This window comes from Anser brachyrhynchus, assembly GCF_964034855.1.
Source record: "Anser brachyrhynchus genome assembly, chromosome: 2".
In the NCBI taxonomy this organism is placed as follows: domain Eukaryota; kingdom Metazoa; phylum Chordata; class Aves; order Anseriformes; family Anatidae; genus Anser; species Anser brachyrhynchus.
The window spans coordinates 6,253,708-6,279,203 of NC_137695.1; the positions used below are offsets into that span (position 1 = coordinate 6,253,708).

Genomic DNA, 25,496 nt, shown 5'->3' on the forward strand with positions numbered 1-25,496 from the left:
ATTTTGTTTAAAAACAAAACCAAAAACAACGTTTTTTTTAGGTGATGACTGAACTTTCATGAAAGGATATTTTTTCTTATGTATGTTTTCATTGTCTGCCACAGTCATAAAATGAGAAAACTTTCCAAATTTGTGGTAGGCTGTAACTGTCCCATCATAAAAAATGTATACATGGACCTCCAACTTCAAAGAACACTAGTTATTGATAATTAACATTTTTCATGTTTTTTTTTTTCTTTTTTCTCTAGGATTTATTAAAAACCATGGTTAGTATGGGGTTGTGACCCATTTCTCTTTATTTCATGTTACTGCTGCAAGAGAATGGAGGTTTCTAAAATTTCAAGTAATACTAGACAGCAGAGGACTCTCAGATTTCCTTCTTTAAATGTATTTCATTTATTTATGATCCTCATGTCTTCCGACAGCTCTGTCTGACCTCTTATGTCCACCTGGAATTTCAGTCTAATGTCCTATCTTCCAAAACTGTCCCCACATGCTGTTATTTTTACATCATGAGGTTTACCCAGCCGAGCAGAAATTTGATCTGACATCAGCTTCTTTGGAAAAAAGCAAGAAAAGTCGTGCATATTCAAAACCAAAGTAGTTATTTGAATAACTTCATGGGTTTTGTTTGTAAATTGGCAACTTTTTTGAACTTCATTGTTTTATAATACAGCACTTTTTCCTTGACTTATTATTCACAATATTTGTTGGCTTTATTACATGTACTGTGATACTCAATTGTGCTTCCATGGCTGTAAATAACCTTCCAGCACAGCTCAACTGGACTGAGTAAGTTACCTCAATTGCCTTTTCTTCACTCTAAGGAAACTAACCTGCTGGACTGAAGGAGATTGAATAATGTGGTGATCTAATTCTGGGGTTTGAAAATCCTCTGAGAGACCTGTGAGGAAGATTTGGGATTATTGTAATAGCAGCCAGTCCTTGTGGAGCTTCAGCCTGTTTTCTCAGAGGAATACACAAGGAATACGCCCTTTACTCTACGTTGGCTAATTTTGCCATCTGGTATAATATAGAAGGTTGGCCCATTTTATCTTTAAAGGATTATGCTGTTTAGAGAGGTTGTGTAGCATGATTCTAACTTCTAATATAGAATAGAATAATGCAGTTGGAAGGGACCTTCAAAGATCATCATTCAAGGTGAGGCCACATCAACGCTAAATAGAGCAGGAGAACCACCTCATCCTAGGGGAATAACCTGCGTGTCTGTTATGGCCAGCTCATACAAAAAGCATAGAGGAATAAGTATTATTTCCATTCTCTCTTGGTGTTTTCTGGGGACACTCCCAGTTCAGTTGTCCACATTAGGGAGCTTTTTGTACCGTCTCATTACCTTTCATAATTGTGCTCTGTATCCAGTGTAAATTGAGTTGAGGTTCTGGAATTAAAATTTGAAAATCTGCCTGTGGCATCAGAGGTTCCATAACTTTAAACCCTCTTATTTTGGGCTAAGCACAGTGATAACGTTAATTTCATAATTTTTCATAAGGAAGTGTGAACTATTCTTCATCCAGAATTAGTACGGTATACTTACATGAACATTTATGATTATAGATTTACATGCAAATCTTACTGAAAGTCAGAAATGTATGTTCTTATATCTACAGTGTGTTTCTGAAAGTAATCTATCCTGCCTTATCATACTTTGCATTTTCTACCTTCATTTCCATCCTGTGGCTAAATCATAGAAAAGATAGAATGTGCCTAAATTCTTTTAATCTCATTTATATTTTTATTTCTATAGCTTAAATATATTATTTCCTTCTCAGACATCTTTTTACTGGCATATATACTGGTGAAATATTGATAAAATTATTAGCAAGAGGATTTGTTTGGAATGAATTTACCTTTCTTCGAGATCCGTGGAATTGTTTGGATTTTGTTGTTATCATTGTGACGTAAGTAAAACTCTGTTGTTCTTTTACACTCAAGGGACAAACATGCAAATAATATGACATTTGATGGTCTGAAGTTCTTTACAGTAGTTGACATTCTACCTATTGAAGAGTTCCTGTGTTTGGATCACTCTTTGCATATCTGCTGCCTGAAGAGGGAAAAATTGTCTTAGACTTTAAAGCAAGACCTAAATGCAAAGCTCATCTTTTTGAGTTAGCATTCATTTGCTCATTTACTTCATGTATTGTCACAGTTAATGGAACTGTTTTATTGCTCCCAGTGCAATACTTTCAGTACTTTTTTTTTTTTTTAAATGAAGAAGTGTCTCCACAGACAGCCAAAACCAAGCATGCTTCCTTATGTTGTATTATTTGCTGTGGTCTGGATCAGATGAGGCTTATCTGAGAAGGATTCAAAGCGCACCACAAGATGTTGAATGACATGGTGATAAATAGCAGATTAAATTTGAAGAATGTAAAGTGATGCTCAAATAAAAGCAGACCTATCTTTACATACACAGTTAGGAACTCTGAAATAGATTTCACTTGTTGGAAAAAAAAATGGTGAAAACACCACTCCAGTGTGCAATCAATAATGGTCAGAGAATGAAACAGAAAAAGAGGACATCACGGGTAATAAATAACAGAGCAGAACACAGAGTTGTTTCACTGTATAAATCTTTTTTTTTTTTTTCAAGGCTATATGTAGTCTTGCTTCTGACATCTCAAAAGATGACGATTAAAAAAACAGTACAGAGAAGAGTGTCAAAGATGGTTACATCTTGTGCTCCATCTAATGAGAAACTACCTAGAGTAGGGCTCTCATGAAAAACAATACAAAACAAAACAAAAAGCAGGAACGTTGTAGAAGTCTCTAGCATAAAGCCAAAAAGAGCTCTCCTAAAATGAGAGCTAAAGGCACCAACTAAAGTTCTCAGATGACAGAATGAAAAAGAAGGGTTTTGTTTTTCACACTATGTGTAGGCACGTTCTCTTGGGAGGCTGTGGATAGAGAAAGCTTACTTGCAATCAGAAGGTTTCTGGACAGAATCCAGGACGAGAAGACGTTAAGGGTTATATTTAAAACAAAGACACTGTCTTCTTCAGGACGTCCCTGAGCTATAAATTTTCTGGAAGAATGAAATCTGTTAGGCATTGCTGTATGATTGCCTTGAGGCTAAACTCTTCTGTAAGCCTTTGTTATGGGCCATTCTTGGAGACAGGGTAAATGGCCAGATGGATCACTGCTGTGGTCATATTTAAGTTCATATCAAAACCAGCTAGCTAGGTGGACAAGAAATGAAGAAGAAAGCAAGTCAGAATTTGCATCTCAAATACAAAATGTTAATCTTGAAAGCAAAATAGTCTTACGGCAGTGAACAGATTCACTCAAAACCAAGACTCAAGCATTTTTAAAGCTTTCTCCGCCATTTAGCATTTCTGAGTATTTTTCAGTTCTCATGTCCTAATTTTTTAAGGGGAAATGTATGTTGGAAGGGAAATTATGTGGTCCAACTCCTTGCTAAAAGCAGGGCTAATTTAAATTAGGTTGCTCAGGATCTTGTCCAACCAAGTACTGAGTTTGTCTAAGGATGGAGACTCAATAACCTCCCCAGGCAATCCATTCCAACCACAATGTGATTTTTTTTTTATTCTCCCAAATACCTAAATGGAATCATGTAGCAACTTAACTCTGCTGCCTCTCATTGTTTCATGGTAAGCCTCCAATAACAGTGCAACTCCATCTTCTCTAACCCCTTGCATTGGGCAGCTAGTAACAACAGTAAGATTGTAAGGCACCATCACGCCGTTAGCCTGCTCTTCTGCGGACTCAAACCCAACCCAGGCTAAGAATCTAACCGTCTAATTCTTTTACCGGCCATCCCTAGAGACATCCCTGGCTGCATGTGTTCCAGTATGTGAAATTTCTGTCTTGCCCTGGGGAGCCCAAGGCTGATCACAGTACTCCAGATTCAATCAGATTCAATCTCGTAAGTGATGACTACGCTCAGGGATCTGGGAGGCCTGACAGCAGACTTCACAAATAAAGATCTAAGCAGTGTTGAACAGCCTCAACTTTTACATGTCCTTAGTCACTACCTTCTTGAACATCAGTGTAAGTGATAAACATCAGTGAAGTGCAGTGTTCCCATGCTTTGAAGAAAATATCCTTGACGATCATCCCACTGTTGTAGGGGCTACTTTTCCCTTTGAGGCAGTTTCCTGTGAGATCCTGCCAAGCAAATCTGTGAACACACTGGAATCTGTTGTCCTAAAGTCCAGGGTTTTTATCCTCCTCTTCATCTTGCTTATTTTTCCTGGGGTCTTTAAACTGCAGCATCTAATGGGCTCTGTAGCAAAGGCTGCTGTCAACTGCCATACCTCTGACTGCTTTTCCCTTGGGAGTAACAAGTTATGTACTCAGATGCCATCACACACCTATGGACCTATATGAACTAAGTCTTCTTATGGGTAACCTTCAAATCAGTAAGGATTTTATATGGAAGAAATTTACACATCAATAGCTGTCAAATAGTCCAACAGCTGTATGAACAACTACATTTCACAGTCTTTGCTACCCATGCTCCTAATTCATTTGTGTTCAGGCAGGTATAAGCACTTCTCAATATATTACCTGCTTCTGGTTTTGGAGTCCTATCATACTACAAATTAAAATATTTTGAAATTAACAGTGCAGTGATTAATTTATGTACTTTATTTAATCTTACAGCTTAGGTAAAACTGTAGTGGTCCGAAGTTGTGCTTTGAGTGGGAAGTTACCTAGATGACCTCCAGAGATCCTCTCCAGCCAGTGTTTGTCAGATTCTGTTACTGAGACTTCTTATTTTAAGGAATTCTGTTACCTGCTATGGTCTTATTATAAGAAGAGTCACAATTATTGTCCAGTGTCACGTGAAGGATGTCTTACAGAATGTAGGGTAACTCGTTAGTGTTATATGGAATATACAACTCTTAAAGTCCTCATTTTATGAAATTTTCAAACTGTTGTTAACATATTGTAAAACTAATTTTGTTCAACTCCTTTTCCATAAACTATATGTTGTGTAGTTTTAAGAGAGAGTTGTAGTAGATAGTTGTAGCAGTAGTAGAACACTACTACTTTCATGTCGTGTTCTGAATCAGGTCAGCCTCAGTGTGAGATGGTGTGGTTGTGTTATTGAAGGTTTTATATTTACTTGACATTTTGATGGATAAACACTTCAAAAGCATCCAAATGCACAAGAAGAAAAACCTGCTGTGTTTCTTTTGAGCAGCATTTTTCAAAAGGCTCATTATTTATAACAATCCCTAGAAGCGGACTTAATTCCTAACTTCAGACATCTACTTTGAGGTATATTGGACCTTTTTCTGTTCTGTATGTTATTCATTACTGCATCCTCTATATGCATATTCTGTGAAAAGCTGGATCTTTGTCATTCCGTTATATGGTGGTTTAATTTTATAGGTATGTTAGTATCTGTAAAACATCAGGAAATGTTTCAGCTCTTCGGACTTTCAGAGTACTGAGGACTTTGAAAGCTATTTCAGTAATACCAGGTAAGGAACAAAATATATTATTATTTGTCTCTTTGTTTGAGCAGAGAATTACTGTTTTACTAATTCCTCTCCTGTTCTTGTGCTGTCGGTCACTTTTTGTGGCAGTTAAAAGCATGCCAAGGTGTGACTATTTTGCAGTGTGTAGTAACTTTCAGCAGCATCTTAAGAGAATATTTTTTCTCATTTTTCCTCAAAATTATTTTGATGAAGCAAATTTTTGTATCTTCTGTTCTTTTTTTCCTCTCTGTAATTTTCCATCATCACTAATGTTCACTGTTTTTTACCCCAGTACCTTTTGTATTTTTGCTTCTGTCTTTTCTGAGCAGAAATAATAATTGCTATACCACCATCTTTCTGTTTTCACATTATACCTTCACAAGCTTAAGCTTCTATGGTTTATTTCTGAGAATGCTGTCCTCACAATATTTCAGAACTGCATTTGTTTATTTACTGGCCACAGCTGCAATTTGGATTAAGAATAATTCTTTTATCAATAGTATTTTGTATATGTTATCCAGATATTTGTTATTTTTGTAAGCTGTGCCACTAATTTAGATGTGAATGTATGGATTTTAGAATCTACAACTCATTTGAAAATCTAAAAAGACTGTATAACCCATTGTCATGATATATAATAACTGTCATTTCTATATAATTGCAAGTGTTTTTTTTTGTTGTTGTTGTTTTTTTTTCTTTTTGCTATGGAATTATAGTAGGAATTGTAACAAAAGTGTTTAATTTTTGTCAAACCACCTGTCAGTACTTTACCTTTCAGATACACTATGTAGAACAGAGATTAAATGTACTTTTTTTTTTTCTTTTTCTTTTGAAAAGCATCTGCTAGAAAAAATCCTGGATCTCACTCTCTGCCTATCTCATATTTCAAATTTAGTTATTCTGCCTGAATATGTATCTTCAATTTATATATCATCCCTTTTACCTTCCCAGTGTCATAAATGTTCTTATGTTTTTAAACTGGTGACATTTGCAAGGTATTGTTTTCTAAATAAAATACCCTGAGGTCAGCAGTAGTTATCCTTTATTGTAATGTGTATTCAACAAAATGTGTATCATTTTTTTTAATCTTAACCAATCACAAAAATCTCTCCGTACTCAGTAAAACTCAGAAGAGTTTGTTAGATGCCATCTTAAGCTAGAATGTTCAAGTTAGCAAAATTAGTGTTAGAAGGAAGTAAAAGCCAAATAAGTTTTGATTAGGAAACTTAAATAAAAAATGTATTGCTCATTATATGCTTTATTTTACCTCATTTAATACTGTGAAGATACAAAATGATTTACACTGATTTGTTTTTAACATACTTGCAACTCTTGTGTATTGTCATAAAAGAACATTACTGCATTCCTCTTCTCATGTTGCGTATTTTTAAATCTTATTTTTCTAGGTCTGAAAGTCATCGTAAATTCACTTATTGAATCTGTTAAGAAACTTACCGATGTGCTGATCTTGACTGTTTTTTGCTTGAGTATATTTGCTCTCATAGGCCTCCAGCTTTTTATGGGCAATTTAAAATTCAAATGTATCCTCAATTCTACTACAAACGATACGTACAATGACATTTTATGTAAGGATGCCAAGATATATTCACCAAATGAAACTGGTAAATTTTTATTGTTATCTCCTTTTACGTAATCTGTATATCTTCCTATGTATGACTCGTTTTTCACAGAGGTCTTAAAATACGGTTGCATGTGTCTCTCACAAGAAGGCATGTTCTTGCATTTGCACAAGTAGCGGTATGAAATCTCTGGAACAACTGAATGGTGTTCCTGGTGAATCTGGAATTTGGGGAAAGATTCCAGGAAAGCAGTCTGTGTGATAGAAGGGACTGAGTTTTCTGCAAGCATTTCCTTCTTTACCTACGTATATTGAATGGGGAGCCTAATTTTAGGGGAACAGCACTGAGAATGACTTTTTTTTTTTGGGGGGGGGGGGGGATGACACACATGAACTGTGTCTTTCAGGGATTTTGCTTACTTCTTTCAGACATTCCTAGTTTTACCAGAAAGCAATAAAAATTTTACATTATAAGTTGTGCTGTCAATGAATTTTCAAAACAGGAAAAAAAAAAAAGCCATACTTATGAACAGATCTCTTGAGAAACAACTCTATTATGCCCTTTGTTGTGAAAGACCATTGTTAAAAAGTGCAGTAAAATATAGCTTAATATCTGTGTGCTGTAGGAAATGAGTATGTGAACACTCAATTTAATTTGGAGAAGTTTAAGGCAACAACTTCAGATTGTATGACTCCTTTATTTATTTACTTATTTTAATAGATATCTGTGCCAGAATGAATAAATCTTCTGAAATACTGCTCTGTGGTTTCAGTTCGAATCCTAAGTAAGTGAACAAAATGGTTTTAGTACTTCCCTATTTTTTTCCCCCAGATAGACTTTGGTTTTATTTTTGATGTGAAGAAATGCTGTTGATTTTTCAGAAGGGTGGAATGTGGGTATTTTTTTTTAGTTCAATAAAAAACATTTAAATTAAGAGAACAAATGAATTAAAATACTATGATATAGGCAATTATGTACATGCTGTATTGCTAAGCATTGGTAATACAATGGTAGTGTAGAATGACATAAAGGAGGAAGGGAACAGATCAGTAAAGAATGTGAGGTACTAATAAACTCTCCTTATCTTGGTGATTTATTTAAAGGTAAGCAAATTTTCAGTTTTCACCCCCTCTGTGTATTTCTTTGCATGTATCCTGCCTGAGTGGATAGTTTCTGTCCAGTAAGACTATATCACAAATCTTCAACTAGACAAATGACTTTCCAGGATTGTCTGGTATAAATCAGCCCTTCTGGCAGAGTTGTGTTGGAGAATAATGAAACTAGACATTCAGATGAACTGAGAAAATCCATATATAGTGTTGTGCATTCGGTGCTTTCAGAAACAATCTAATACTGCAAGCATGAGTATTGTCTAACGGTTCTTTTTTCGGTTAGTGGAGAGTGCCCCCAAAACTATAAATGCTTGCAGATTGGGAAGAATCCTGACTTCGGCTACACTAGTTTTGATCATTTTGGCTGGGCCTTCCTTTCTTTATTCCGTCTGATGACACAAGATTCCTGGGAGCGTCTCTACAGACAAGTAGGTACTCTTTTTACCTGCTAGGTTGACTTTAGACATGAAGTTCAGAGCTTTATATCCCCTAGAAAAATCTGCACCTGTTTTGTTTTTTTTTTTGGTTAAATGATAATGATATCATTAAATGTTAATGATACAAAATTTGTTTTGAAACCAGTGTAAAAAATAAGGAAGAAGCTTCAATTGGCTAAGTTCTAACAACTTCTGCACATTGGATGGCAGCAATCTTTCCATGAGTGCTCATAGTTTTGTTGGAGAGCACACTTGGGTCAATGATTAGTAGTTAAATACGTTAATTATGTAACTATCAAAGGATTGGTGTATATGTAGGTGCAGCTAGTGAGCTCACTGCTGCTGCAAGAACAATGAGGACTTATGGACTCTGTTTCTCTTTTTGTAAATACTGACTCCTCACCAAACCTTTTGGCTCAGAACAAACATGCTTAAATTTCAGAGCATATTTTGATAACTGGGATTAAAAAAATGGAGCCTTTTATATTTTATTGTTTTATTTTGTAACTTGTAAATTCTTTTGTATATATATAAACAATACAGAAATTGAAGAGATCTCTCTGAATCTCTTACGTCTATGCAGTGTGTGCTAAAAAGGAATTATCTTCTTCCTTGTTCTGTAGCTTTCATATGGTTCACTTGAACTTTTCTCCGGCAACCTTTATTAACTGATTTTTTTTTAAATGAATGCATCTGTAGATGACACCAAATTAGGTAGAAGTCTTGGTCTGCTTGAGGGTCAGAAGGCTCTGCAGAGGGACCTGGATAGGCTAGATTGATGGGCCACATCCAAGCACGTGATATTCAACAAGGCTGAATGTTGGGTGCTGCACTTGGTTCATAACAACCTCACGCAGCTTGGGGAAGAGTGGCTGGAAAGTTGGCCAGCAGAAAGCAGCTAGGGCTGCTGGTCAACAGCCGGCTGAGCATGAACCCAGGTGGCCAAGAAGGCCAATGGCATCCTGGCCCGCACCAGAAATAGTGTGGCCAGCAGGGCTAGGGAAGGGATTGTCCCATTGTATGCAGCACTGGTGAGACTGCACCTTGAATATTGTGTTCACTTTTGGGCCCTTCACTACAAGAAGGACATTGAGTTGCTCAGGCTCATCCAGAGAAGAGCAACAAAGCTGGTGAAGGGACTAGAAAATGAGCCATATGAGGAGCAGCTGAAGTAACTGGGGTTGTTCAGTCTGGAGAACATGAGGCCGAGGGGAGACCTCATCACTCTCTACAGCTACAGGGAAGGAGATTGCAGTGAGGAGGGTGTTGGTCTCTTTCCTCAGGTGACAAGTGATAAGATGCGAGGCAATGGCCTCAGGTTGTGCCAGGGGTGGTTTAGACTGGACGTTAGGAAGAATTTCTTCAAGGAAAGGGTGGTTAGGCACTGGAACAGGCTGCCTGGGGAGGTGGTGGAGCTGCCATTCCTGGAATTATTTAAGAGACCTGAGGATATGGCACTTAGAGGCCTGGTTTGGGGTTTGGTGGCAGACTTGTAGTGTTAGGTGGGTGGTTGGACTTGATGATCTTGAAGCTCTTTTCCAGCTTAAATGATTCTATGATTCTGTCTTCTTTCTGCCATTTCAAGGTCATGTTATTTTGTTTTCTGATGTTTCAGAGCTTAATTTTGAGCCATCTCTTCCACTGCTGTTTAAAAAAAATTAAGAATATGCAGTCTAATTACTGCTTCTTATTCACTAAATACACATCTTTCATTATCGTTTAGATAATCCAAGCTTTCCTCCTCTTTAATAAGTTTTAGTAATTTCTTCTATAGTTAGCTTTACATCTCTTTACAGATGAAGTAGCTTCTCATAACTTAAACTCTGATGATCATATGACTGATTTTCATAGAGATATTTCATTTAATTTTAAGAATGGATTTTTTTCATTCTCAGCTGTACACGGTTTCATTATGAATGCTTAATGGTCTGTTACATGAAGAGAAAAATATTATATGATCACAGATAAGTTTTTAAGAGCTGAAATGTATTTACTTGTAGTCCAGATGAACTCCCAACTATCTGTATTTCTAGACCTTCTGTGTAACCTAGACCAGAGGTAGTGCTGTTGTTTAAAGAAAACAGCTCAGTATCTTGACCTCTTGCATTGTACTGGAAGATAAATTGTTAGCTTGTAATTCTGTTGTAAATGTTAGTTTGTTAAGAATCTGTTACGACCTTTCCTTTTTCCTCACAGACTATCCGCACATCTGGAAAGAGCTACATTTTATTTTTTATGGGAGTCATCTTTTTATGCTCATTTTATCTCTTCAATCTGATCTTGGCTGTAGTAACTATGGCGTATGAAGAGCAAAATAAAGCTACTCTTGCTGAAACACAGGCAAAGGAAAAATTACTTCAAGATGCTCATCAAATTCTAGAGAAAGAAAAGGTTTGCACATTATTTTATATAATATATAATATGTGGTTCCTTTTATTTTCTTCTGTTTGTGGGTTAGGGAAAAAGGGTTCTTAATTATGCATGATTCATACAATAGGTTCTCATATTTCTTTTCTCTCTTTCTGTCTCATTATAAATATGTATAAACAATTCTTCAATACGAGCAAAGAGCATGAGTCTAGGTTACATCATATTAAGTTTAGTTTTTTGCAGGCCTGACACTGCATAATCAAACAACGATGGCTTTCAAGGCAGATATGTAGCTTTTGTAGTATTTTATTTTACCGACAGCATAGGTACCTGCACCCTGTGGTTTGCCCTGTTCTAGTATAGTACCACTATGGCTGTGTACAAGAAATCCTTTCTTATATCCTTTGGATATAACAAACTTTTTGCTATTATTGCATAGTCTGACAAAAGATGTATGAGTAAAGAAATATGCATCCATTGGAAAAGCTGACATTTCTTTACTTCTTTAAGATTGAAGTTAGAATACTGATGGTTTTCAGGATTGTTTAAAAATCGATCTTTCTGAGAGCCACTGTGCTCAGCTCTTCTCATACCTCTTTTTGAATCATCACACACAGAAGGTTTACCGACTGACAGGAGCAGGAATATCTTTGACCAGGCTAATGCTGTTAGTTCCACATTAATGTAAAAGGACATCCAGGACTGTGTTAGTTCGTTTGCTTTTGGTTTCAAGAGTTAGTAGACACACTTCAGATTTCTACAGTGTTCCTTCTTCTTGGCACAGTATTGCCTAGAGTCATTTGCATATTGGACCATAGGAAACCAGGGATCACTTTTTTTTTTCTTTTTCTTTTTTTTTAAAATTAATTAATTAATTAATTAATTTTTATTCTTAAGAAGTGCAGCTCAGCTGAGGCAACATATAGATTGAAAATAAGATATCATTTATCTTCTAACCTTTTATGAAAGATACTTCTAATGTGCTGCTAACAACCAAAAAAAGTCACACTTGGAAGAAGACTTGCATATATTTCCTACCAACTATCCAACTTCATCAAGATGAAATGTATCACCAGTGTACCACATTCCTCCTACATAGCTGTGGACACACCTGTGATATTTCTCTGGCTGAAATGCCAGGTTTAATTCAGGCTTTTCCTCCTTCCATCTTTCTTTCAAGAGGAATAGTAGTAAAGAAAGATTTAGTATTTTAGGATTTAGTTTGAGCCCTGCGTCTTCTATTGTCATTGTGTTCAAGGTCAAAAGTGAGAAAAGGGGGAATAAACAGTACACCTGAAAATTCTGTAGTAGCTGATAAATAACTTTTATCTTTCAGTCTTGTGAGTAGTATTTTGTATTCCTACCTCTTTATGATAGTTTAATATTTGAAAGGTAAAAATTGCTAATGCAAAACATTTAGATAGCACAATAGTTAAGCTGTATATGGTCCTAGTCCGTTCATTGGCTTTTGCCTTGTATTAATAGACAGACTTTTTCCTGTTTCTTTTACAGATTTTGGCTGCTGGAGAGAGTGATAAGGCCTTGCATGTCAGATATGAAATGCCAGTTGCTGACTTAGAAAATTCGAAAGAAAAAGAGATGAAAGGAGAAAAGCCCATTTCAAGACAAAGATTAATTTTAGGTGATCATGTTGAAGAGGAACACATATTTTATTCACAGCCTAATCATTGCCAAAAGAAACTTGTAAGTATTTGAAATACAAGATAAATTCATTAGACTTGCATGTGATATGACAATTTGATGAGCAGAAAAGCTTTATTTATTTGCATTTTCCCCCTCTCCCTTCTTGCATAAAACGACTGAACTTGTTTTGTGGACCAATCTGAAAGTTAGATTTGGGGACCAAAGGGAGAAATGAAACGTGGACTTGAAAGGAAAGTTAGAAGTGGCTGTCGGCATAGTTAAGACACACTATAGCCTGCTGCACTTACAGCTGTGGTAAGACATGTCAGCATCTCTGTTATGCTGCTTAAAGAAACATAGAAAAACCTTTTATTTTTCAGAACTTCCCTAATAACCTATCCTTTCTTTTTTGTACACAGCTAATTCTCTGACCAAAATATTTAACATTGGATTCAGTTCAGTATGACTACTGCTGATGTTAGGGGCATGATTCAGTTGTCTAAATATAAGCATCTGGTGCCATTTTAGATGTTCTTGAACAGGCTGAACATCCTAGACAACTTTGGTGTCAGTGGCACATCTTGCAGCACTGTTGTATTGCGTTTACATGGCAAGGCTTTCATAGCAGGGGGGCTGCAGGGGTGGACTCTGTGACAAGAATCCAGCAGCTGCCCCATGTTAGGTAAGGGCCAGTTTCAACTGGCTCCAAAGGGACCCACTGCTGGCCAGAGCCAAGCCAATAAGCGATGTTGTTTGTGCCTCTGTGAGAGCAGATTTAAGAAAGGGAAAAACAAACAAACAATAAAAAACCAAATACTGCACAACAGCAGCTGGGAGAGAGAGGAGTGACACCCAGCCCTGCAGCCCCCAAGGCCAGTGCAGCAGGAGGGCAGGAGGTGCTCCAGGCACGCAGCACAATTCCCCTGCGGCCTGTGGAGAGGCCCCTGGTGGAGCAGGCTGTCCCCCTGCAGCCCACGGGTCCCACACGGAGCAGATCTCCACGCTGCAGCCCGTGGAGGAGCCCCCGGTGGAGCAGGTGGATGTGGCCTGGAGGAGGCTGCGGCCCACGGAGAGCCCCCGCAGGAGCAGGCCCCGGGCCGGAGCTGCAGCCCGTGGAGAGGAGCCCCCGCAGGAGCAGGGGGTCTGGGGGGAGCTGCCGCCCGTGGGGGACCCGTGCTGGAGCAGTTTGCTCCTGGGGGACGGACCCCGTGGGACGGAGCCGTGTGGGAGCAGGTCTTGAAGAGCTCCGAGCTTGAAGAGCTCGGGGGAGGAGGTGGAAGAGGGTGGATGGGGGGAAGGTGTTTTTAGTTAGTTTTCTTTGTTTCTCACTTCTCTAGCTTATTTGTAATAGGCAATAAATTTCTCTAATCTCCCTACACTGAATCTGTTTTGCCCATGATTATAATTGTTGAGTGATCTCCCTGTCCTTATCTCAACCCTTGAGCCCTTTCCATTGTATTTTCTCTTCCTTTCCTTTTGAGAAAGGGGAGTGAGAGACTGTTTGTGGTGGAGGTCAGCTGCCCAGCTTGGTAAAATCACCACAACTGTGTGGATATCTCAAATACCTCATGGCATTTCAAAGGTTACTGAATTCCTAGATTTAGGCAACTGGATTGTGCTCCAGGTTTTTACTTGCAGGTGTCTACATGTAGTTTAGGTACTAAGCTCCCAGAGTAAAATGGAGATTTACTTTTTGGGCCAGATTGATACCGAGTGACAATGTGGTTGTCTCTTCACCACATTACAACAACACAAGTCTTCACAATTATTGCATTCTTTAACAAGCAGTGTGATCCAAGCCATGTAAGTTGCTCTCGTGTAGACTTCTAAAGTTAGTCAAATATAATCTGCAACACTTAGAGGTAATGGCAACTACTAGATTATCGCAGCTAGAAATGATGGCAACTACTGGCAACTACAAGATCTGCTAATGCTGACAGCTCTTCAATACGCTCTGTACTTCAATTGCAAGAAGAGGCTAAAGATGCCAAGTCAAAGAGAAAAAGGCAGATCAGAGAGAAAGGGCATCATCACTTCCATAAGAACTTAAAGGACTGTCTTTCTAGAGCTTATTTCGATATAAAATCCCAGTTTGTCAGAGGACTTCTCATCACTAGTTATTTCATTCACTTTAAGAGAGATGAGCAACAGTAAATAGTTCAGTGTTGATGGATGCTCTTAACCTTACTAAAAACATCAATGCTGAAAGCTTGTGAACAAATGTGAACTCCAGAAAGAAGACTTTGGGAAGTTCAGGCAAGCAGGCACACAAAATTTTACAAGTTTATCTTTTTAGAGTGACCAAATATCACATAAAGAAATAAAAGGGCAAAATTGCCCTGGTAACTGGAATGTGATTAGGATAATCTAATTGGGTCTTTTAGATTCTGAAAAAATGCAGATAGAAAAAATGAACACTTTATCACTATATTACAAATTCATTTTATATGTCTATTCTATGACTATCAGCTAAGTTTTGCTTAGCTTTGAAGTCATTAAAATATCAAAGAGACAAAAAGAAATTAATTAATAGTAAAGCCCTAGGGCCAAGGGTATTAGTTTCATTCCCTGAATAATGGTTTTATAAAATATGTTCATAAAAATCTTGTTATGATGAAAGTCTGAAGTAATGATTTGACATATCTGTAGTTACATACCCTCCCCCCCAAATAGAAATGAAATTAATTTTTGTGCTGAAAGTGAATACTAAGGTACTGTACATTATGATGTGGTCAGTCAGTAACTTCCTGCCAGCTGGTGGCTATAATTATAACCTCCCTAATACTTGAATCTTCCTCCTTTCTGTTTTTCTCTTCCTTGAAGAGTCTCACCTACTCTTTGTAGCCTCTTGTAAAACCCTTTTTTTTACAACTATCTATTTATTTAGGCTTTAAAAATATGCATGTGTTGGGATATATTGGGGAGAGGGGGGGAAGGATGCACAGTTATTGTATCAGGAACTAAATCTTTGATTGTAATTGAGTGTATCCCGTAAGATATTTGGCTGTTTCTCAGTGCATATCAGGAACAGTGAGGTTAGCATTCTGTAACTTTAATGAAAACATAAGTAGTCCCATTTCTAGTTTTAAGCAGTTCAATATTAGTATTCTTGATAGGCTTAAGAGGGCTGGGCAAACCAATTATTTTGACTCACTAAATAGCTATTATTAATATAAATTCTTATTTCTTAATAATAATAGTTCAATAACTTTTTTTTATTCAAACTGATCTTCAGCATTCTTTTTATGTGTTCCTTTTATCAAACACTGGAAAGATGGAATGTTTTTTTTCCTTGCTCTCCTGATAATCATTTTTACTTTCTAGAATGAGTATATACATTCTATAATGGCATAATTATTTTTGTTAAATATTTTCAAAAGGAAACAACTTCTTGAAGATCGTTAATGTTTTTAATGAAATGTCCTTTGTCTCCACATGATTTTTTTTGTTGTTGTTTTGTCTCACATTCTGTCAGCAAGGTAAGGCCTTATTACAATGTATATTTAAAACATATTAACTGCATATTTATCTTACACTGTACATAATTTTTTTATATTACCAAACATTCATTCATATTCCCTGGCTATATTATCTTCTGTTGTCTTTCTAACCAAAGAGGCAGATCCTGCTGTCCTATGAATTGTCAGTGGACTCCATTAACGATCCTCTTCGAAGACAGAGGTTAATGAGTGCAGCCACTGTTATTACAGATAATTTGCGTAAGTCTCAGAGTTCTCTAATTCTTCAACTCTAATTCTTCAGAGTTTTTTCAGCAGTGCTTGAGTAACTTGACCTAAGAGATCAAAATGTCACAAACGGTCTGCATTGTGTAGAAGTCACTAGGCGAAATCATGCTGTAGTCAAAAGTGAATTTCAATAAAATAAATATTCTCATACCTCACATAACTCTAACTGTAACTTGAAATTACCAAAGGTCATTCACATCTGATCAATAAAGTCACTGGGGTCTGTGGATGAGGGGAGAGCAATGTTGTCATTTATCTTGACTTTAGCAAGGCTTTCTGCAGTATTTCGTGTCTCTGTTGGGATGTTAAGGTCTTCATGAGTGGGCAGCCAGCTGATCAATGAACTGGTTGGATTCTTGGGCTTTGAGAATCTGGTGGATGTGTTGCATTATACCTTGGGTCAGGTAACAAAGGGAGTACCTCAGGGTTGTATCCTAGGATCCTTTTTGTCCTTTCATCATCATCAGTGATCAATGACAATAGAGTGTTTACTCTTAAAATTTGTGGATGACACCAGACTGAGGGGGATCAGTTGATGCACTGGGGGTAAGAGCTGGACGGACTGGAGGAATGGGCCAGCAGGAACCTTATAAAAATTTAACCAGAGCAAACTTTTGCATAAATGCAAGAACCTCTTGAACAATATAGGCTGGGAGCTGGCTGACTGGGAAGAAGCTTTGCAGAAAAGGTACTTGGGGTCCTTTTTGGAAGTGAGCTGAGCATGAGCTCAGCAGTGATGGCTGATAGCATCCTGGACTATATTAAAAGGAGCATAGCCAGGAGACCGAGAAAAGTAATTATTACCCTTAATTAAACACTTGTTAGACAACATACTGCACCCAGTTTTGGTCCCCTCCCATACAAGAAATACATTGATGAGCTAGCCTGAGTTCAGCAGAATGCCACCAAGACACCAGGGGCTGGAATACTTACTCTGCTCTGGGCTAGTTCAGCCTGGAGGTGAGAAGGTTTTGAGGGTTTTGAATATCAGTTTTCCACTATGTGGGACAACGTTTCCAAGAAGATAGAGGTGGGCTCTTCACAGTGGTGCACAGTAGGAAGACAAGACACAACAGACATACTTTGAAAGAAAAGAGCTTCAAAGTAAGGACAAGCTTTCACCATGAAGACAGTCAGACTTTGACCTCATAGCTGAGCAGGGGGTTGGACAAAGATATGGGAGAAAACTTTCTTCATTTTATCCTGGATTTTGTTTTTCAATGCATGCTGCATCTGTGACTGTGCAGGTACAACTGACAGAAAAGATAGTCTGGGTAATAAACATATGAAGAAGTGGGTAATATCACCTGTTTCTGTAATTACACAATTTGTTGATGATGATCTTTAAATGGCATGTGACTAGTTTGTGTAGAATGAATGAAACAATTTTTTTCTATCATGCTATTCTGCTCACAAGTTTGATTTTTTTTTCTCAATCTTTTCTATGATTGATTGTCTTTTTCTTCATACAATGAAATTCCACTTAATATTACTAATGTCACTTTCTTTTTTTTTTGTCATTTAGAATTGCAGGAGTCAAAGCTGAAATTCCCTTTAATTTGGAAACGTTTTGCTCGAAAGTATCTAATATGGAATTGTAGCCCATTCTGGAGATTAGTCAAAGAGAAGGTGAAATTGGTAATTTTGGATCCATTTGTTGATCTCATAATCATGATTTGCATTATAGTGAATACTTTTTTCATGGCTCTGGAGCACCCTGACATGACATCCCTTTTCAAAGACATGATTTATATAAGTGACAAGGTAAGTTAGTACTACTGTGGAGTGAATATGGAGGTATTGCCCCAGACTGACTGGGTCAGCCTCGTAAGACGTATTTTTTCTGTGACTTTATAGTGAATTTCTTTTTCCTCTTCCCAGGTCTTCACCCTGATTTTTGCAGCAGAAATGATCTTGAAAATCATCGCTCTAGATCCTTACTACTACTTCCAGCAAAAATGGAATATTTTTGATAGTGTAGTTGTTATGGTTGGCTTAATAAGTTTTAATGCAAATCTGTCATTTTTCAGGCTGGTAATCATTTCTTTATTCTCTTTTTAAAAGTGCCCATGTTGTATAGATTTGTAAAAACATTACAGTGAAATACCCTCAAATTATTTTACTGGTGAATCTGTTAAATCTCTTTGTAAGTGAATAGTAAGCCAACATGGATCTTAAATTAGAATGAGTATTAAATGAACATTAAAAAATACATTTAATATGTTTATTATACTGTGTATATTGGATACTAGAAATCCTCTGGTGCAGTGCTCCCCCTTAGAGATTTGACTTTGCAGAAAGTTCATCAGTGTTCTGTTTGGTCTATACAATGGCACTGATCAAATACGTTTCAGATCTTCAGTCAGGAAAATATATTATCCGAGAGAGTTTTCATGCGCTTAAAGATAGCAAAGGTTCCTTCCCTACAAAACTTTTCCTTTTGGGTCGAGAATTGTAAAATAGTGTGGCTTTCCTAGAGGCTTAGGTGTAGAAGTAGGCTTTCCACCTTCTTGGGTAAAAGGACTTTCTCTCAGATATCTATGCATAATGTCACTTTTTTCTGTACCCTTGCAGTGTATTCAGAATTATATATGCTAAATTTACCAATTATTTTTAATATTCTTCCTAGCTTTTCAGAGTCATCGTACCTGGAAAGTCAGTTGAATTCTGTTTCTTCTTTTGTATTGTAACTGAGTTTAACAGCTCAGAATTCTAATTTGACTTAAAAAGTCCCTTTTAATCATGAGGGTACATAGTATATATCCCATCCATTTTTCCAAGTATGTTGTGTGAAACAGAAAAAATTCTTTCCATTGTGATTTGATTATACTTGATGTAGCCCAAAATGCAGTCATTTCATAAACCTCATCCAAGTACCTATTAGGTATCCGATTATTACTTTTAGTAGCTGTAGTACTGTGAGTAATACAAATGAACTTACGCATGCTGTTATTTAACATGGTATGAACAATTTGAAAGCGTGCCTGAGCAGTTCTCCATCCTCAGCAGTATTAACCATTTGAAGCACAGTACTTTTGGATTAGAACAGATAAAAACCTTTATCTGGGGGACAAATTATGATGGTCTTATTGGATATGGTCTTTACTGAAGTAAAGACAGCATGATAAATGCAAGATATCTTTTTGTGTGTGTGTGGTGTGCTATCTGTGAAGTGTTCTGCTAATCATTGTTCTCTTGTGTTTTACTTGCAGCTCAGGATCTTCAAATTGGCAAAGATTTGGCCAGCCTTAAATACTCTTATGAAAATAATTCTAAACTCAGTTGGTGCTCTGGGTAACCTCACTCTGGTTTTGGTTATCACCGTATTTATTTTTGCTGTAGTAGGAAAGCAGGTTTTGGGAAAATGTTATGAGACTAACTTCTTAAAAATAAATATAGACCATAATTTACGCTGGCATATGAAGGATTTTTGTCATTCATTCCTGGTCATATTCCGAATATTATGTGGAGAATGGATTGAAACCATGTGGGAATGTATGGAAGTGGCTGGAGAAGGTCTCTGTCTTCTCATTTTCCTGCTAGTCCTGGTGATAGGAAACTTAGTGGTGAGTTTCAAGCTATTTTTCAGTTTCTACTGAATGCATTCAGTTACATTGGCATCTTTTTTTCCCTGAGACAAACATAATTCAAAGAGTATTCACATTATTCTATTTTCTGGATGTTAGTTAACATATTTGTTTTTGTTTCTTTTTTTTTCTTTTTTCTTTTTTTTCTTTTTTTTCTTTTTTTTTTTTTTCTGTCTTTCTCACACAAGAGGTAGCCAATAATTAAAATACACAAAAGTACTAATTCTACCACAGTATGGAATTGCAGCACTTTCAATAATTTGGTGATAATTTGCTTTCTTCATCTATTGTGTCGCTGGGATCAAATAACCAAACTGCTTTTAATGCTTACCAATTTATCCTTACAGTATCAAAAGCCTACAGTACCCAGGTTTTCTAGTCTGCGTGATTTATACTCATTCTAACATATGTTGTAAGCTAGTTTATTCTTCCTGCCTGCCTATCTTGCACAAATACTTTTCTCTCAACTTTTCACAATCTTCTGTCCTTAAGAAGCATTGTTGGATTTTGTTTACAATAGCTGCAAATATATCAGACCCATTAAGTACAGGATTTGTTAGACAATGCAATAAAATTTCATAAAAGACTGTGGTAAGTCCTCAAGAAACTACCTAGTCTGTTTCTATACTCCAATAAAGGATGAGTTATGCCTTAGTCCTGTTTTTAAAAGTCTCACTAATGCAATCTTTTTGTTGTTCTTACCCCAGAATGTTTTTCTGCAAAGCACAGCCTTGTTCAACAATTTAACGTTGTTTGAAAATATTACATTTTCTTTTGCCTGCAGTAATCACATTTTTTTCCCCTTATCTTTCTTCCCAAGAACCTCAAACTTTCTGGAAAATTCAGCATTTTAGTATACTCCCCCTCATCCCCAAGTAGATGCTTTGGTACAATACTCTATTACCATGAGCAGTCAATTAATTATTGGAGGAATAAATCTTCTTATGCTTGTTTTATTGGTCTATACCAGATCTCTTTTGATTGTGTTACTATTAAAATTTATTTTTTCCCGCTGTTTTTCAATCAATCTACCTCCTTGTACATTATGGATATCAGAACATATGAAAATATATTTTATATATCCGCCCCACACACTTCCTTCCTTTTTCTCCTGTCTTTCCTTCCAGAAGAAGCCATAACATACACAATTAATTTCCTATTATAATAGTAACTAATATAATTGCAGTGGTTGATGAAAGAGAGAGTGAGATTTTTAATCTAAGGAAGGTTTGCTGAAATGTTATTTTTCTCTGTTAGAAGCGGCAGTGTCTTCAACTTACTTTATCTACTTTAAGGTGCTCAACCTATTTATTGCCTTGCTGCTGAGTTCATTCAGTACTGACTCCTCAACGGGACAAGAGGAAGCTGAAAAACAGACTAAATGTCAGATTGCCATTGCACGGATTCACAAAGGCCTTCAGTCTGTGAAAGAGAGAATTTTGGATAAATGTGGCAAAATAATGAAAGGAAACCTCACAACAACAACCAAAAAGAATTCTTTGGTGAAAACTTCTACCAAAGACCTAGAAGAAAATAGCTATGCCATGACAGATGTCACAAAGGATATAGACAACAGTTTTTTTGACATTGGGTATTACAATACTGAAGAGAGTTATTCAGTAACAAGGAAATACGAAGAATTTTCAACGTATCATAGTACCTGTGTTCCCATTGCAGTTGCAGAGGCTTACACTGATGAAGGTGGTGATAATCAGAGTGTGTACACAGAAATGGAATACAGAAAACGGGTAAGAAATGCTAATGTTTGAAAATTTATTGTAACTTTCACCTGCAAATTGTCTTGAAGATTCAACAGTAAATGTTACCCACAACCAAATGTGTGAGCAGCAAGCTCAGATGTAGCAGCAGGCTGTGATTACTATACTGTACCTAGATTAGCTTGTTAATAATTGTGTTTTATGAACGTCTGTTGTGGTATGACTGTGAAACTGATATGCTTTAAATCTATGAGAACAGGTATTTGGGCTCAAAATGCAGTTACCTAGCATTATGCCAAGGCCAAAATGTCAAAAGCAGTTGCTGGTTTTGGTTGGATTGTCGTATGGTCAGTGTCTAGCTGGAATAGTGGAATGCATTTCCTAGGCTTTTGGTTGCAAGAGGAGGTATTGTCAGTGGATATCTCTGGACAAATTCTAAAAGAAGCAGAAATTGCTGATCACTTTAGAATCACCAGTGGCTATTTGAAATATGTTTTGAGTTGGATAATGTATTATGTTATGAGTTATGTATTGCCTGGATTTTGTTTTGGCAAAAGGACTGAGAGCTGATAGGGATCCCTTCGCAATTCCGCATGGAACCAGAGACTGTTGGGGTGCAGCTGCTGAGGCTCAGCCGGTTCATCAGAACTTAGTATGTTGGCTGCAGGAATCCACCCGTGGGATAAATGTATACCTTGAGAAATGATACATGTCCGCAGGATAACCACAGCTCCAAAGTGTTTGACATTGAGGAAGAAAGTCTTATTTTATATGCCTTTTATCATTCAATTCTCTATAACAAGACAGACATGCTAAGTTTTGTGGATGCTGTAGATTCTGTTAAATAATTTTAACTTTCAGAATGACTCTCAGGATGAAAAAGGTAGAACATCAATTGTTTTGCATTATTTCACTCAGGGAGACAGATTAAAACGTAGAGAGCAGTGCCAGAGTTCAAGCGGCTTCAGTCAGATTTCTGGGACTTCAGAAACTCTAAGTTGCTTTTCGGAAATGCACCAAAAGAAAGGACAAAATGAGGTATTCATAACTTTTGTCATCTTGTGGAATATGCTAGAGATGAAAGTTGTCACAGTGGTTCTCTTATTCAGAGATGACAGGACAAGTAGTTTCCGAACAGTAACAAGTATAATTCATGCAGAAGATGGTGCATCTCTCTAGAGGTAATACTAGTTTAAAACATGGGGGTTTGTGTCTCATGAACAGCTGTGGCTACCAGTGTAACTTACTATATTATTTTCTACAAAATAATTGAACAGAAATTAAACAAGGAACACATTTTCTTTAAACTTATCTGATACGTACTCTTCAGTTTTATGGATAATTGTTTGCCATCATCCATGGATGCAAAAATTTGTTATCTAGAAATGGTTCCCCCAAAAAAACATAGTTCTGGTGCAGAAACTTTAGCTTATTCTAATGCAGTGCAGTTTCACATAAAAAAAAGGTCATGGCTTGCTTCCAGACAATTAAATGGAAGTTCAGTAATGTTGGATCACTTATATATATATATGTATTCTTTATTTGGATTAGAGGGGAGTTTCATTTATTTGGAAAATGGTGACTTTATTAAGGAAAAACAAATCAATTCTCTTCTTTGCCTTTGTTTTGTGCAGAGATTTGATGTTGGTAGCTATTCTGAAGCCAGCACTGTGGATCCAGTTGCTCTTACGGACATGTTTTCCCAGCCTCAAAAATCACACCTACCTAAGCCCTGTTTTGCAGAAAGTAAGAATATTTTATTTATCACAGTGACACCAAATGAACAAAGGTATCTGTTTGGAACATTTCCAAATTGACAGATACTGTTTGCCTGAGACACTTATTTGTACACATAAAAACTCAAATAAATGTACCTGATGCCAGCACACAACTGAGGCGTGACTGGGATGCCTGAACACAGGCATTTAGTACCATGTGAAATGTCTATGAGTACCCACAGCAACTGCACGGGGATGGCAGAAATGACACAGGAACTGTAGGATATCCCAAAGGGCCTACAACGAATCTAAACACCTGTGTTTTGACAGCAAAATGACATCTTTGGAGTGTGATTCAGTCTTATATTGAGACACCAGACTGTAGGTATTTGTATATGAGTGAGGGCATTTAAACACCTCTGAAGGGGTAGCTGGAGGTCACCCAGGATATTCATCTTGGTACCTGGTATCTGAAGAGGCACGTCAACTGAGTTTTTCTGAGCTCCCAGTACAGTGGGTGAATATCCAGTCAATACAACTAATGGAATTCAGAAGACTGTACAGCTCATCCCAGGGTGGACACCTACATCTGATTGCCTGAACTGCTCCAGAGACTGCATTGACTCTGATGTTTCAATCCTGTTGACTTTAGAGATGAATGAAGAAGGGTGTTTTTGGAGCAAAATAGTAAACAATGTAGTTGTAACACCTCTGTAATGCAATCAAGTGAAATAATCAGTAGAAATAATAATTTACTAAACCACTAGTGAGGTAATATCTTTTTTTCAAATCAAAAAGAATAAATGCAGAGGATAAAATATTTTTTTTTAATATAGAATTGATAACATTTTAGATGAAACCCTTGCAGAGGGGCTTGTCTGCACAAAAGCTTCTCTACTTTTTCCATGTATGAGATGTTCTATTAAAAGAGATTACTGCTCTCTACAAATTCTGTCTTTTCTTTGGCTTTAGAACTTTTCAGCAACAATGAACATTCATTGTCCTACACTTTCTGTGGCTCCATATTTTCCATGAAACCAATATACTGTTCTTTTTCTTTTCAGGTTGTGTCGAATGTTCTCCGTGTTGTGCAGTGGATATCACCAAGTTTCCAGGCAGAACTTGGTGGAAATTTAGAAAAACCTGCTACAAAATTGTCAAACATAGCTGGTTTGAAAATTTTATCATTTTTATGATAATATTGAGCAGTGCAGCACTGGTAAATTTAATTTAATTTCTCAAACTTTGAATGAATGGTTGTCAGTAAAGGAAAGGAATCCTATTATTTCATTTATTTCTTCTTCTATTCTAGATGAGAGTATAATAAATGTATGGTTTGGTAGTTACAAGGTTCTCCTGCATTTGTCTAAGATACTTAAATGTATGGAATCATATTCTTCTTCGCAGTTCTTTATGGAACTACTTGTGTGCTTAACTGGGAGGCTAAACGAGGGGCTGAAATTACTTATGAAAGCTTAAAAAATGGTTTACCTCCTAAGTTGTAAAGCAGACTAACTGCTCAATAAAACATTAGATTCAAAATCATCCAGATATTAAGATGATCAGAAATTAAAAGTGAAGATAGCTGTAAACTGATAAGCTGACCTAATGTTTAATTGCTAATCTGATTATGTCTGTGCCTACTGAAGAATAAGGTAATTTTTATTTGATTTGAAAACATACTCACTAAGTTTACTGAAAGCAGTTTACTGAAGTGAGAAAGGAAAGTGAGTTATTATTTAATGTACTGTAGGACCTAAGTTGAACACGAAAACATTTGGTAGCGAGATGCAAAATAACAAAACAATAATTATTTATTTTAATCAAAGACTTCTTGTGGTGTTGAGAACTTTAATGTTCCTAAATTCTGATGTCTTCTTGCAAAAGGGGACTTGCCCACTTTCTGCTAATTCATAAAGTTGTTTCTTGATAAGGAATTCGCTGAACTAGCTAGAATGAAGAGATATCGTATCTTCAGGCATGTCTGGGGTTTGGAAGTAAATTAAGTAAGATGGTGCTCACAGAAAGAATGCATAGAAAAGTACATGGTAAGTGCTGAGAGCAAGGAAAAAGTTAGCAATGAAAAGTTTTAAAGAGCATCACTCCTAATGAG

General features: G+C 36.8%; 1 protein-coding gene across 1 annotated transcript in view; it reads left to right on the forward strand.

Moving 5' to 3' along the window:
* The first annotated feature begins 707 nt into the window (after nucleotides 1–707).
* The window catches only part of LOC308189261 (sodium channel protein type 5 subunit alpha-like), a 36,720-nt gene continuing 11,931 nt past the window's right edge, over nucleotides 708–25,496 (forward strand). Inside the window, exons 1-16 of the mRNA XM_080579076.1 lie at nucleotides 708–792; nucleotides 1,791–1,919; nucleotides 5,383–5,474; nucleotides 6,878–7,093; nucleotides 7,772–7,835; nucleotides 8,447–8,591; nucleotides 10,797–10,991; nucleotides 12,483–12,674; nucleotides 16,231–16,333; nucleotides 17,886–18,124; nucleotides 18,242–18,394; nucleotides 19,573–19,926; nucleotides 21,243–21,695; nucleotides 22,584–22,703; nucleotides 23,300–23,411; nucleotides 24,448–24,602. Coding sequence (XP_080435202.1) covers nucleotides 752–792; nucleotides 1,791–1,919; nucleotides 5,383–5,474; nucleotides 6,878–7,093; nucleotides 7,772–7,835; nucleotides 8,447–8,591; nucleotides 10,797–10,991; nucleotides 12,483–12,674; nucleotides 16,231–16,333; nucleotides 17,886–18,124; nucleotides 18,242–18,394; nucleotides 19,573–19,926; nucleotides 21,243–21,695; nucleotides 22,584–22,703; nucleotides 23,300–23,411; nucleotides 24,448–24,602 — 2,763 coding nt within the window. The 5' untranslated portion in view covers nucleotides 708–751. The remainder of the gene's footprint in view (nucleotides 793–1,790; nucleotides 1,920–5,382; nucleotides 5,475–6,877; nucleotides 7,094–7,771; nucleotides 7,836–8,446; nucleotides 8,592–10,796; nucleotides 10,992–12,482; nucleotides 12,675–16,230; nucleotides 16,334–17,885; nucleotides 18,125–18,241; nucleotides 18,395–19,572; nucleotides 19,927–21,242; nucleotides 21,696–22,583; nucleotides 22,704–23,299; nucleotides 23,412–24,447; nucleotides 24,603–25,496) is intronic.